We start from the raw sequence: 15,801 nt of genomic DNA, 5'->3' as shown, positions 1-15,801 counted from the left end.
CTTAGCAACGCGGAACGTCTTGTGACGTAGCTCCGTCCCGAGGATATACGGATGACAGAAGGCCGTTGAAAGTGCCCATGTCGTCCACCATTACAGCTTATGTTTGTAACAGATTTTACTATATTCTAGAAGACGAACGACTACATAACCAAACACAGTTGTCGATTAGAACGACATTTGCTTCACCGATGTATGTATGTTTACGTCACGGAAGCGTCCCGTCACTAGAGGGCGCGATTTATAGGAATTATGTATATCTTTACCAACAATATTATTAACGACGACTGTTCAAACTTCAGGCGAATGGAGCTACATGGTTAGGACGCCAATTGAATTTTTGAAATAAAATCAGATTAGAGATTAGATTAAATAATTGGAAATCCATTTTATATCAGCCGATCCAGATGTGAGCAGGCGAGGCAGCATAATCTCGGACTCAGCTTTTAAATCTGAAATTTTTATGCGAGCTGAAAATCGCAGTTTGCTCTTTAGTTCATTTATATGACAAAGTAAATAACACAATAATAATAGGTGATTTTCCGTTCAACTGCGAGATCTCGCGAGTGCATGAAAGACGCGCGTCGAACGTCTGCCGCAAAAATCGAACGATTTGATTTTGAACTCGAATTTCTTTATTTCGTAGCTCACATCGACCGGCCGATCTTCGACAGAGGAATATTGCTTTCGAATACCCTCACTTAATCGAAATTGCCTATCATCAAATGTGGACAGCACATTATTAAGCGTTTGTTGAATCCCACGCGATGTTTGACGCCACTACGACGCTGTGACCTTTGTTTGTCCTGTTTTTACGTTCGATTTCACGCATAACGCGTGATTCTCGCAGTGTACGGAAAATGGTCTATTAGCTACACATAAATATTTTGTTATAGTATTTTGTTTTATAATGTGTATTGTTTTGTGTATAAAAACACCTTAATGCTCTGTGACACCGGTTCGCACTTACGGATCATTTAAAGCACAAAACAAGTAACATATAACAAATACGCGTGGAAATAATTGTACTTTAGTATGATTGACTAAAATTGTCTTAGCGCAAGAATTTCTATATTTCAAAGATCACAGTTGTTATAATCGAGTAAAGACCGTTAAATTTCCATTAAGGGTTCAATAGCATTTGTTTTAAGAGAACGAACTCACCTTCGATCGGATAGGTTTAGTTATAAATTAGTGACTTCAATGAATTCAACTTCTTATTCCCGTTCAGAAATAGACATACGTAAGACCAAAAAATAAAAACAGGACAGGTTTTCCAACCTGACTTATCGATGTCAGTGTCAATAGAACACACTCCAATGTCGTAAAACAGGGAGCCCTAAGTGATATACGATTAACGTTTGTCGGCATCGTTTCATGATTAAATTCAATCATCAGGTTGCATTTCGACATTCCATTAACGCCGATTAGTGTCCGTTGCTTTGCGAGTTTCACTGAACATTAATTGAAAATTGACTTAAACAGGAACCGTGTGTTTCTATCTTGTCGGTCACGAACTTGATGACTTTGGCAAATCGCATAATGAAACGTTGGTGTCAAATGAGGATGGGCGTGTTGATAACGTCCACGCTCTGCGGAGTCTATACGCCGAACGGAACTAGAATTGCGCGACGGGAACCTTATCACGTTCAATGTGTCATGAATATTCATGAGTTGATCATAAAAATGACGTCATACACCTGCAATAACTTTAATACGTAAATAAAACGTGAACAATGGAAATGCGAAATTAAGCATATCGCAAAATATGGTGCAAACATGACTTGCTATATCTGCAACCCACAGAAGTCGACGTGTTTTGATTACTTGATTCGTAGACATTCAGCAAAGTGACAGCCTTTACATTTAAACATATATTTTTGTTAGATCCGCTGTCGACAAAGTCGATGACGCGGAGCTCTTCATATTACTGATTGTCCGTCGTCGTCCAGCGTCTGTAGCATGTAGTCTGTCGTCAACTTTTTACATTTTTGTCTTCATCTTTAAAACCGTTAGACCAAATGTTTTATATTTTGAAACATAAGTTCTTGGAGTAGTCCTCGGTCAGATTTGTTCATTTCTTCAATTCTCTAATTGTGATGAATATTTTATACATTTTTGGTAAAAAGTGATATTTTCGACTTCTTGTTAAAAACCGCAAGTCTGATTGCTTTAGTAATATACATATTGTTCATTTTCTAATAATACCTTCAGTTCTTTAATTGAAATGTGCATTGCTAACAGCGGAGCTGTCTCAGCCTAGAGGTTGCTTGTTTACTATATATTGTATCTCAGAGTATGTTAAGACGAATACACAGTCGTGACGCTATAAAATAGTAATGCATATTCATGAAATAAATACGAAAGCAAGATTTTCAAGAACTGTAGTGCCGGAATGTGTTGATGAGGCTTCCATTTTGCGAACTATGAGAAGTAATCACATACTGATTTGGCGGGTGAATATAACACAAAAATATCCAAATAAATTAGAAAACGAAAATGTGATTTATTGTGAATACTCGACAAAGTATTTTGATATGAACAATTAGTGTGCAACGATACAGGCCAAATGTTTGTTAAATACGTTTCTCCATATCGCCTCCAGTACATACTGATAAACATGAAGTATAGTGACCCATACCTTGTGCGCCCGCTTACGCTGGAAATGAAATAAACTTTTTTTTACAAAGAACTTGGAAATCGTTTTTATATATCACAGTTGGATATATAGTTGCTTTGCATTGAAGCACGATGCCACATGGAACATAAATCACATCTCAGTATCGTAAACGTTCTATTTTGGGTGTGGAAACCCATTCAAAATATTGCACATTTTATTAAAATTCTTGGCAATTAGTTGAAGAAATCTACTTCTTAGTAAACTTTCACGCTACAGCTCAAGCAGTGACTGGGTATAAAAGACGCCCTCACTTGGCTTCCACGTAAACTATGTCGTGATTTTATTGAGAATATTGATGGTTATTTCAACTTGACGTATTTGGAAGCTCCAATAAACTTTTTCCTGGAATGTTTTTGACGATTTGTTGCATTAAAATGTTAAAGTTGAGGAGTCGTCACCTGCGCATGCGATAGATGGCCATCGCATGTCGCTGTTTACAAACAAGCGTCTACCCATGAGCCTTCGCGTTTTAGCGTTGCGTCGCTTGGGACTCAATTCTCACGCGTGCGCAGGTGACGACCCCTCCGCTTTAAAGTAGTACGTATACACTACTTTAGCATGCATATTATACGGTAACGGCGAAATGCCGTATTCTTCAAATGTTTGAAATAATCAGACCTTTTAAGGTTAGGGCAACGAGTCATTGAAAGTTCATTATTGTCTTGTGCTCGGTATAAACTGTCAATGAAGCCAGGTACAGCAAAGGTCAGCCCCGTAGTACTATTTCGAAGCCATGCTCCCAACCTCAGTAATCAGGCACTATCTGTATATTTTCATCCGAATCAATATAGTCTAACAAGGCCTTCACTCGTTCCTCAAGATTATCAATAATTGTGCCAACTCCTTCTTCTCCTCCGACTGCAATCCAGAACCAACGATCAATAGTGAGTGAACGCTTCATCATTTCTCTAAACTTGCCAGATCTTAGAATATGTATAGAGTTATCCGGAAATCTAAAAATTGAAGTAAAAAAAACAATGCGAGGTAGAATTAAATTGTACACATTTGCACAGAATGTGTGTGATCATCATCTATAAACAGTCTCGCATCAAACTATCCTAGAATATTCTCGACGTACCACTCGCTGTGTACAACTCCACTAGCTGCCACACTTGTAAGGGGGGGGGGGATTTGATTGGTTGAATGAAAATGCCGTAAACGTGAAATTAATTGAATCGTCTGAGATCACGTGATTGCAGGGAATTCAAAACTGGCGAATGAGCGAGGAGTATTTTATTTTTCGAGATGCTCAGTAGATGCGTGACGTGTGCATAAATACTGACTAGCAACGTAGCGAGGCGTGTGTTGAGTGGCGTGTAGCGAGTGGAACCGCATGTTCCCGAATAACACCAAAGCTTAACTTGGAACACGGTCACTCAACAAAGTGACCATGCATAGAACAGAAGAAACTTGGCTGGCTGTCGAATGGTCAGCTGATTTGCTGCAATAACAGATAATTTTGCTATTACAAAATCACAATAAATAATTAATAGATGCAAATGAACGCCGAGATCTCGTTAAAAGCGAGAGCGAGCCGTGAGATTTGTTCAACCCCTCAGATAGTGCTCTCATTCGTCTTCGCGTCTGCTGTTCCAAATACCGTATTTACATAGATCAAGGGAACAGTTAAGCACGATGACGGAGAGACTAGAAAACTATTTGAAGGATAAAAACAAGTCTCATGGTTCTCTCACTGTCAGCGAGACCTGGGCAGCCATTTGTATCTGAGGTATATTAAAGCGGGGGAATCGTCGACTGCGCATGCGTCAGATGGCCATAGCGTGTCAATGTTTACAAACAGGCGTCTACCCATGAGCCTTTGCATTTTTAGCGTGTGTTGTTATCGTCGCTTGGGACTCAATTCCCGCGCGTGCGCAGGTGACAACCCTCCCGCTTTAAACTGAATTCTTACTCTTGTATTCCTTTTAAAAGTCTGAAATTTAAATGGTCTTTGCTTCGTTTCATGTGTCCAGCATTGTCGATGAAGACAAGCCTGGTAGCATCGTATCTGTGAGCCATGATGTGGACCAAGTACTGCTTGTCAACATCATCACATTCGTCATGCATCCCATTAACCATGCATCGTTCGCCCTCATCGTCGTCATATCCGCAACAGTTCCTATCAAGCCGATCGTGAATCTGACATTTGGAGATTTAAGATATTATAATAAGCAAAAAAGTAAATTTTACTCGAACACCTTAACAAATTCTGAACTAGTATACCCAATACCTCCCACCCCGACAACTAATCATAGTTCTTCAATTACAAATAAAAACGTCTTGTTTCAATGTAGCAGCAAGTGCTATAATTATGCGAAACTCTGGAACACGGAGGACGACTCAGCCTGAAATACTTGCATGATAATGTTTTGGCCATGTTCACGATTTTTTTCCAAGAGTGGAGATTCACAGTGTATTAAACATTGTGCACACAAATATAGTATTCTTTTGTTAAAATAATGAACTACACAAATGCGCGCGCGCATATATTGGAATGAACTATGCGCATGCGCATTTGCGTGCAATTATATTGCCGATTGACACAAATCGTGATCACTACCTGCAACAGAAAATCAAACATCGCAAGTTTACTCCACTCGATGTTCTTAATCTTGGTTCGGCAATGATAATCACGCAACGTTTTTGTCTGTGAGTTACATTTATACCGCAACTCTCTCTGGTAGTCCGTCCAGCTTAAATCAAGCGAATTCTGATCAAACATGAACTCTCCACCGTGTTGGATATCAGGGTCCCACCAAATAACGGGCCGTGGCAACCCATCGCTGAAGCGTTTGTCCGCCGACAAAATTGAACCAGGCTTGGCGGTAATTATGCGAGCCACCGTCGGCAATGACCGGTTTAGCCCGAGCACCCGATCTAAGTGAAACGCGACAATCTCGTACCAGTCTTCGATGCTCTTCTGTACGGCGCACTGGTCCGTGCAAGCGTCGAACACCTGGATGGGATCACTACCCGTGTTATTGAATATCAATAAACGCAGTCGCGGGTGATGTTCTTTCTCAAAGGCATCAATGACGTCATTGGTTGACAGCTTCTCCATACGAATGATATCTGTACGGCTAAACCACCCTGGAAAGTCATCCCCAAAACGAAGATCATCATTTCCGAACTCGTTAACGAGCGTTTTAAATTCGCCTTCCGTAATGGAGTTCAGCCACTTCGGAGCAGGTGGGGCAGTTGGTACAGTTTCCGTCACACTATCTTCTTCAATCTTATTGTACAGGGCTGTGCGAGCTGGCTCTGCGAACCCACGTGACCGAGGAATATGAACCGTCCAATCATACGTGCGTCTGTTCTGTTGATTTTCTCTCCTCTCTTTGTACTCATCTAAATCAACAATCTCCCTGGCAACGTGATCGTTATTAACATCCGGGTCCAAAAATTCTCTTGAAGCTTGTTTTCTAAAATGGTCTTCTGTTTGTTGGCCATTGTCCATCTCCCCAACGTCCAAAACATGTAAGTCGTTTCCTTGCTGACCGCCATCTTCTTCCTTATCTGGGGTGTCTTGGTGGAGGTTTTGATCGGGATTGATTTGTCCACCTGCTATATTGACATTTAGAGCACCGTCGACGGTCGTTATGACGTCATGGTGCCGAGTTCCTATCATATCGACTTGTTTTTCGAAATCGTTAGAATCTTTGACGACCTCATCCAACAGTATACCAGGTTTGGACACATGGTAAGTGTTATTATCCAATGAAGGAACTGCGTTATCATCACGTGCTCTGATGTCATACTCATCACGTGATGTATGTTGCGAGCGAGTCGGCTTACCCACAACGTTCGGCTCTGTTGTACGATCATCTTTCGTAACGTTTCTACCGACTATTTCTACGAGCTTATCGCCACTGTCGGCTATTAAGGCGTCATTATTGCTTTTTTCCCGCTCAGGCACATCTGCTACAAATGTTGTCATGGCGAATCTCTCGTTTGTTGCGTCATTCAAGTTCAACCCATGTCTATCATTGAGAGCATTATCATTGCTCTGATCGCCACCAATGTGCGATATTTGTATTCTGCTACCAGCCTTCACCACAGTGATACTGTGAGGGCGTGTTTGTATATACATCAATACTAGAAGCGTCAACACTGACAGTAGTATCATTAAAACCAATTTCCGTCGATTCCCCATCTTTCTGAAACAAAAACAGAAAACGACTGAATGAGAGATACTGAAAGATATACATCAGTAATCAGCAAGTCGGGCAGATTGCCATGTCCTCAAAGCTAATCTCAATATAGGGCATGAAACTTTTAGTTACGGTTCTGGTAAACTATAGAGCTCCTTACCGTTAGATCTGAAGAGAACTTCTAATATCCATTGTTTTAAAGCGGGAGGGTCGTCACCTGTGCACGCGCGGGAATTGAGTCCCAAGCAACAATAACAACACTCGCTGAACGCAAAGGCTCATAGGTAGACGCTTGTTTGTGAACAATGACACGCTATGGCCATCTGGTGCATGCGCAGGTGACGACTCCCTCGCTTTAAAAGCTTTTCTGTGTTTTTATTCATACCCCTGTGAAGTACTTTTCCTTTTTGTTTTGTTTTGTTTTGTTCATTATATTTTGATACTCTCAATTTTTTGTGCTATGAAAACTTTCATATAATGTTTTCTTGTATTTTTGCATGTGACGAGTCCCAATGAAACACCCTTTTGTGGAGACGCGATTTTGGGGCGTCATTGTTAGAATAGAATATATAGACGGGCGACCACAGATCAAACTGAAAACAATAGAGGGCGCTGAAAATATAAAAATATATAAAGTTGTAACTAGGTAAACCATGACGATTTCGAAATGGATTCATCCAAAACGTGCGAGAAAAAAATCGTCCCCCTTTCCTAGCGGAAGCAAGAGTGTATATTTCAAAAAATAGTATGGTATGTACCCCAGTGTATATAGGGCGCGTGTGATGAGGACTTCACGCTTTCGTACGTCGTAATAGTTTACTGGCAGGGCTGCCGAATAGAACATTTTTTTGTGAACCCCGTCAGACTAAAAAGTTTAAACTTCTGGAGTTGTTTAACCAATTTCAATCACACACGGGCAATAAATCGGTTCGATCTTTTTGACAACACAGTTTTGACAACTCTCCTTAACTTGATAGCCAGCGACCACCCCACAACAACCCACAGACACGCATCGCGCGCCTCTTAACATATCACAACCAACACAACACTATGACACATGCATGGAAACCAATGTGGTACTATATACACCCGGTATACATGGCTATAAACTTATTCACAGTCGTCGCTAAATAATTAGCAGTTGTCGCAAAACGAGTTGTAGTAGTCGCCACTAACACTTAATTTCTAGATGACGACGACTTTTCATTTTCAAAGATGTCGACGCAAACGGGTCCCCTAGTAGACGACGCAACTTGCACTTTTTAAGTTATCGACGCAAAATGAGTCCCCCTAGGAGACTTTGCACTTTTTATTTCAAGTTGACGCAGACGCATATTTTCTAGTACTATTAAAGACGACGACGCAAAATGTACAGTACATTTTCAAGTTGACGCAGACGCATTTCGAGATCTCGCGTCTGCCGAGAATATGTAAATGACAAAAACCCGGAAGTATGGTAATCGATTTACCAGATCTGAGTTGGTCATGTTCAATAATGTATGTTATTAATCGGTTTTAGTATTGCTCCCAGGTAAACGAGCAAAATCAAGTATTGACTGGTATTTTGTTCATAGTTCCACAAAATATGGCTGAAATATCCAGTGTACACGGTAAAATATCTCGTCCCCTGTTATGTGTTTTCGTGTAGACCACCGTGACGCAAAATGGGACACTGTTTATTGCTACCGGCTATTTGTGTTGCCTTTTTCTTATATTTAGGGGTGGCTGGAAAATTTCTTTAAAAAAAAGTTGCAAGTTAGACACAGAGAAAGAAAATGCATGAAAGAAGGACATTCAAGATAAATAAAAACGTACAGATAAGACACTGTGAAAAGTATTACCCTGGCCATACGCTTCCATCTCCCTATATGTTATTTTAAATGCCCAACCCTTTATGTTGTGCTATTTAATGTACACCTGAGATGAAAACTGGTGTTTCATAATTACTTGCTATGGTTACTACATCATAGATAGAGGGACTGTGACGTAATACACTGATGTGGCAATTCATTTTTTTTTATTTAGATATTACATTGACCCAATTATAACATGGCAAATACAATGTGTGCACTGCGTTGCAAAGTGTATGTTACATGCATATCGACTACTAGTATGTGCTGCGTTGTTATTGTCTTGTACCTTTTTGATCAACATGAATAAAGCGACTTTTAACCCGGTTATCCTGCCAACCCCGTGTACTCTTATGTTGACTTGGGCAGATAAGATAAGATTAATCATGATGTCAAAGTTTATATCACAAGTCGGATTTTATCGCTATAAAAATGAACCGTATGCTGACCCACGAGGTCTAAGTGCATCATGACATTTTAACAATTCATGCAATATTTGCATAACATTACAGGTAAAGTTTGCTAATAAAAGTGCTGGTAAATGCATATTATCGCTACTATCCAGAACAACATTGGGAATTTAAACAAGCAGCCTGTCGGCTGAGATAGCTTCGCTGTTAGCAATACACATTTCAATTAAAGAACCGAAGATATGTCATGTCCACATGTAGTACCTATATATCTAATATCAAAGCAATCGGACTTCTGGTTTTTCCAAGAAGTCGAAAATATCACTTTTTACCAATAAAGACAAACAAAATCATTAAAATTAGAGAATTAAAGATATCATCACAAAATGAACAAATCTGAGAGAGACCCACATGTAGTACCTATATATCTAATATCAAAGCAATCGGACTTGCGGTTTTTAACAAGAAGTCGAAAATATCACTTTTTACCAAAAATGACAAAAATATCCACCAAAATTAGAAAATTGACGATATCATCATGAAATGAACAAATCTAAGAGATGTCTACTCAAGGTACATATACACAAAATATCAAAGCATTCAGACTTGTAGTTTCAAAGAAGAAGTCAAAAAAGTAAAAAGTTGACGCGGACGACGGACAATCACTCATATCATAAGCTCCACTCGACAAGATTGACAGCGGATCTAACGAGATCAAATAATAGTAAATTTTACTCGATAACTTAAAGATATTATAAGTCTGTTCTAGTAATGAAAACCTTTCAATTGCAGTTTGCTGTAACTTGTATGATGCATGTTGTATGCAGAAACGAATGCCCAATTACAGTCATCGAACGGGGCACCCTTTTTGTTCGACTGAACGCCGTAGTTGACCCCGATTTGACCCCATGCGAAAACTGACTCACCTTTGATCAGGTAGATATTTTTCATTAATCGCCGACGTTACGAATAGTTGGACGAATATTTCCTTTTATTCCAATACTGAGACAATTAACGTCGATCTTTATACGTACACTGTTCTGTACATGATTTCATTTCATGACCTCGTACTATTCAGTCGCCGGTGCTGCTTTAAATACGAGTACAACTTCCGCTAACCCAGTGTGCCGAACCGGCTGCCGAAGTTCTTTCGGTTCTCGGTGACTTGTCAGGCTGTTCGTATAGTACTTCACACATCAAATCTCCCCGCGGACTGTATGAAAACCAAACACATCATTCAACACACTGTATCGTCAGTCGCGCCTACTCTATAAATAATTAACTGGGTTTACGTAATATAACCCTCTCCTCAGGTCTGACTAGACAACTCCATATATTGACACCCTCGTTCGCAACAAACTAACAGACTATTGCTATACATGGTTGCAAACTGTAGCACGGCGAGTCTCCGGAGGTTGGAGGTCAGGTCGGGTATTTGATTGAAACAAACACACAAGTATGCACACACAAAAATTGTGCCTATCTGCACTAATGCACTTAAAATTATCAAGCCTGGAGAAACTAAAGTCTTATATTATCTGGTCTTTAAACGGTTTTGTTTCTCGTCCAAAGAAAAATTGAAAAATGATGAGTTTTAATTTTTTTTTTTTGTATTAAGGTTATTCAATACAACAAGATATATGTTCAAAAGGTATTATATAATGCTTCTTAAACAGAAAAACAAACATTTCCCTATTCTACGACATGTATCAAACTTCACAAGTATCAGTGGCCAGATTTATGAAAGTATTTAATGGTAAGGCCTCACTCAGGCTGTCTTAGACATTGCTCGCCGTTGGTGGCGTGGTCACACATATACTAGTACTTTTCCGCGCGTGGTTCAGTAGGCCAACTCAATGAGGCATGTACACCGCCACAGGGACTGTGACAACAAAGACACATCAACAAAGCGGCATGGCAGCATATGGTACCGTGACACGAACAAAAATACGTACGACAAAAGTAAAATGAAATAAAGCAGATTGTATAGAACTGTAATATAATGTAATGGGTTTATAAGTAGACACTCTGTATTCAGGCGAGTTCAGTTTATTTTATTTATACCAAGTAGTCCCTTTTAGTAGAATGAACTTCAACTTCAATTTGACATGTCACGCAAAATATAAATAAAGTACAAGATAATATAAAGCAAAAATGACAAAAATGACCAAATTGAATACTATGACTTGATTTCTCAGTCTTAATGCCATTCGATAATTCCGGTTGCAGAATTAATATTAATCAAATAATAACGCGCACTGTTCGCTTTCTTTCAACATATTTCTCAACATTCACAATTATCATTTTCTGTTATGTTTTATTTAATTAAAGCTAAGTATTGTATCGCTAATTGAAATGTCGATTTACGTACCGTTCATACTGACCCAATTCATGCCAGCCATGAATAATATGACATGATAAAATACTGATATCTCAGGCTGAGTTTCACACGCAATCCGCAGCTATGTTAACTATCATTGAGAAAGGATAGTTTGCCCGTACTTTGTCTGGTTATAATGAATAATTACCATGGACTACAATTTTCTATATATTACAAGGTGTCCCCGTAACATATAACGTGTATGTAGCAATATTTTGTGTTTGCACATCAGTGACTGCAAAGAACAAAGAAACATCCCCTCACAAGGGAAAAAAAAGCAAAAACAGTGAACAATCAAGAACTATACCTACCACAGACACGTCCTATTTATTGCGCCATCGCCACTATCTGCGTAAATACTGAGATCCGAGGTCAATGACTTAACAATTGAACGCTGCAATTCAACACACGCACGCATTAGAAGAGCACGTTGGATTGTGTGAAAATCAATGTTTAATAACTCAAATGTCGCATGCGCGGTGCGACAACGTTAATGAGCGATTTTTTTTCCAAAAACAGACCAAAATGTTGAAACCACATGTATGTAACAGAATTCTGGTCAATAAAACACATGTGGGCCAGTTCAAACTACTAAAAAATGAATGTAAAACACACAGATTTGTCACCATCAATATTCTCAGAAAAGCAGCCAAAAATCTAACAGCTGACGTACTAGTAATTGAAGTATGCCCTCACACACCGCCTTTCAGGTAAAACGCAGTGAAACGAAATCCATTGGCTAGCAACAACCTTAAGATTTGAACGAACACTGATACACGAACCAATGTTAAAGAAGATTACTAGTATAAGGTTAACTGCTCGCAGTCGAGTTCTATACGGACTATATTAATTCGCTACTGATTAGGGTGGCTCCAAGTAAATGTGGTTTAACAATTATAAATATTTAATGAAATAATGACCATATACTTGATATTTTAGCATCAATGGAATTTCCCTATCTGCAACAGTACTATTATACTATATTACAGTTATGCATATTATTGAGGTCACATGATCATGCGTGGATTTCAACTCTGGAGTAATCAGATCTGGGATTATCCAGAGGCACCACAACCGTGTTGTGACCAATGGAACACATATAAATTGGTTAATTTATGCAAATTAGTAAGCACCTATGTACCAATGTTCGATAAGTCTGATGACCGGTTGAAATATTGGAGGAAAAGTTTTCGATTGTTGGACAATTAATATACACATTAGGTCATTAAGATACATTGATTTCAACCCAAAACTGTCAGTATCCAAGAGCATCTATGTGTCACGTTTTATTGAAATCTGTTACAGAATTGTTCTTAAGAAAAAAGTGAATAATTATTTATTCTGAGCATGCTCAGTTGTTCTCTTAGTGTTGTTGGGAGAGGTAATTTTGGATGAAAATCTTGAAAAAGATCCACTTATGATTTTCAGATCTGGAAAAAAAATGAAGTGCATATTTAACAGAGACTTGTCCACTGATCGGCCATTCATAGCGAACATTTCTGTGGTCCCCAAACTGCAAGAACAGAGTTTGGCATCATGTTTAGTTAGAAGCGTTTTGTGCAGATAATACTGATTATGTAGTCAGAAATTATAATCTTCGAGTGACGCGTGCATTACTCAACAGCAACTTGACAAAGGTAAACAAAAAGTAAAAATAATCTGACGTCACCAAAAAATTGCTACTCTGTATCAGTTTGTCTAGAAGCTGTCGACCAATCACGTTTCTGAAATAGGCGCGGGCGCGCGAAACCAGATTAACACATTTACATGATACCACAGCTTACGCCAGTGTCGCCACTGTTAAGTTGTCAGTGTAATTGTTTTAAAGATTCATTACTTTCGGATTGTCCCCAATGTCTTCAAACGAGACTTCGGACTACGAAGGTGCTGATGAGTTGGCAATTTCAACACCGCCGGCGGAACGTTCGCCAGTCACAAGAAAGCCGAAACCAAAATGTGCTCGATGTCGAAATCATGGCATAGTCATCCGAATTAAAGACCACAAACCAGTCTGCTGCTACCGCAATTGTACCTGCCAATTGTACGCACATATTTACACTCGAACCAAACCATTTTCTCGTCTTGGATGTGTTTTTTTTCCTTTTCGGTTATTTCTGTCCATGATTGGATAGAAAAAACAAGCAGCCTGTCGGCTGAGATAGCTCCGCTGTTAGCAATGCACATGGCAATTAAAGAACAGAAGATATCATTAGAAAATGAACAAATCTGAGAGAGGTCCACATGTAGTACCTATATGTATAATATATCAAAGCAATTGGACTTGCGGTTTTCAACAAGAAGTCGAAAATATCACTTTTTACCAAAAATGACAAAAATATTCACCAAAATTAGAGAATTAAAGATATCATTACAAAATGAACAAATCTGAGAGAGGTCCACATGTAGTACCTATATATGTAATATCAAAGCAATTGCACTTGCGGTTTTCAACAAGAAGTCGAAAATATCACTTTTTACTAAAAATGACAACAATATTCACCAAAATTAGAGAATTGAAGATATCATTAAATGAACAAATCTGAGAGAGGTCTACCCAAGGTACATATACACCAAGTATCAAAGCATTCAGGCTTGTAGTTTTCAAGAAGAAGTCGAAAAAGTAAAACATTGACACGGACGACGGACGACGACGGACGACGACGACGGACGACGACGACGACGGACGACGACGGACAATCACTCATATGATAAGCTCCGCTCGACAAAGTCGACAGCGGAGCTAAAAACGAACCACAAATACTCCAACTTATCGGCCGCCCCCTATTCCAGAATCCTAGATCCGCCCCTGGTAATTTTTGCCCCAAGGAACCCATAAAATGCTCAATTTTAACTTCGGATTATGAAAAACTCCACACCCTGGTTAGCAGAACTCTATCTCCCCCACTTGGTGGCGCCGCTGAATTGCAGTGCTCCCTCTTGCAGTTTTTTTCTGGAAAAACCCCTGAGAACGGGGAATGTGCATTCTCATTGCTTGTTTATTTATTTCTTCAGCAGCAATGGATTCCAGCACACCACCATTTCCACCTTACCCAGCATCCTGGCTGACTGCAAGCAACAACATGCCATCACCACCAGTCGCCAGCACACCAGGCTACACATCACCAGTAGACATGCCATCTCAGCATACCGCCTACATGAGTGGAGTGTAGATACAGAAAAATATCCATTTTTTTTCTCTTCATTTTTTTTATTTTTTTTTGCAACCAACATAAATACTTCTTCACTATCTTGCACGAATTTTTTAGCACTTTTTCCTTATATCCTCGGGGCGGAGCTACGTCACGGACGTTCTACGTTGCTAAGACGCGCACCACTGTACCACGTATTTCTATGGGCTTTGTGCGCGCTGCTGTGGAACGCCGGTGGAGCCGGTGAAAACTCGAGAAAACAACACAAACTCAACTTTGAAGTAATCCTGAACAACCAAATTCATATATGTTACACACGTAGGGCTAATCTTGTTACACTGTTCAGGGGACTCTCAACAACCATCGCAAAGTACCGTTTTCTGCGAGTTTTTGGTCTTTGTTTTCACTGCGAGGGTTGCCAGGCGGTAGAAAATGCCCGGATGTCCGCCTCCGAGAATTCAATATTTCTGGAAATGAACCCTAATTTTGGAGCCAACAGGCAAAATTTTAGTAATTTTTCAGTTTTTACTCACAAAATGTGGCTATTTTTGTCTCAATCTTTTGAAGGGAAATGCAGACTATAAAAAAAGACTACTATAGTATTTTGTGAATTTGTGATGAAAACAGGGAACTGGCGGTGAAAAAGTTAAGCAATAATCAAAGAAATGGAAAGTGTTGATGTCAAATTCATAATGTTTTAATAACTTTGTTATTAATTTTGTAATGTTATTCATTAAATTTTGGTAGGTATTGATGTTAATTTCTTTCAGACTTTAAATCAATAATAATGCTAAACTTGTCCTAGTAGTTTCAATTAGTGATCGTTTATGGTGCCTAGATAGTTGTAGTAAATTCAATTTATTCTTCTGAAATGTACAATTGAAAACATAATAGCGTGTTTTTTGCATGTACTGTAAAATGACTAATTTTCACTGGGTTTAAATTTCGCTGAGTTACCATTTCAGGCATATTCAGTGGGGTTTAAATTCACGGTTTTATCATTTAGATAATGTGTTCTATGCTCAATTTTACATATTCACTGGATTTTAATTTAGCGTATTTTCCAGTCAGCGAAATAAGCAAAATTAAAACCCAGTTAATCCTTTTACAGTAATAATATATTACAATTTTTACTATGTTGAATTGGTTTTGAGCTTTAATAGTAGACGAAGTGGGAGATGGTG

General features: G+C 39.1%; 1 protein-coding gene across 2 annotated transcripts in view; it reads right to left on the bottom strand.

The window, feature by feature from the left end:
* Positions 1-2,483: 2,483 nt before the first annotated feature.
* The window catches only part of LOC100370428 (uncharacterized), a 35,662-nt gene continuing 22,344 nt past the window's right edge, over positions 2,484-15,801 (bottom strand). For both annotated transcript variants that reach the window (XM_085507929.1, XM_002738928.3), the window contains 4 exons: positions 10,015-10,301; positions 5,238-6,834; positions 4,590-4,816; positions 2,484-3,630 (listed from right to left, as the gene is read on the bottom strand). In XM_085507929.1, the coding sequence (XP_085364055.1) occupies positions 3,423-3,630; positions 4,590-4,816; positions 5,238-6,830 (2,028 nt within the window). In that variant the 5' untranslated portion in view covers positions 6,831-6,834; positions 10,015-10,301 and the 3' untranslated portion in view covers positions 2,484-3,422. The remainder of the gene's footprint in view (positions 3,631-4,589; positions 4,817-5,237; positions 6,835-10,014; positions 10,302-15,801) is intronic.

The sequence above is a fragment of the Saccoglossus kowalevskii genome, chromosome 14 (assembly GCF_978046115.1).
Source record: "Saccoglossus kowalevskii chromosome 14, keSacKowa6.1, whole genome shotgun sequence".
Classification (NCBI taxonomy): domain Eukaryota; kingdom Metazoa; phylum Hemichordata; class Enteropneusta; family Harrimaniidae; genus Saccoglossus; species Saccoglossus kowalevskii.
This window is presented reverse-complemented; position numbering and strand designations above follow the sequence as displayed.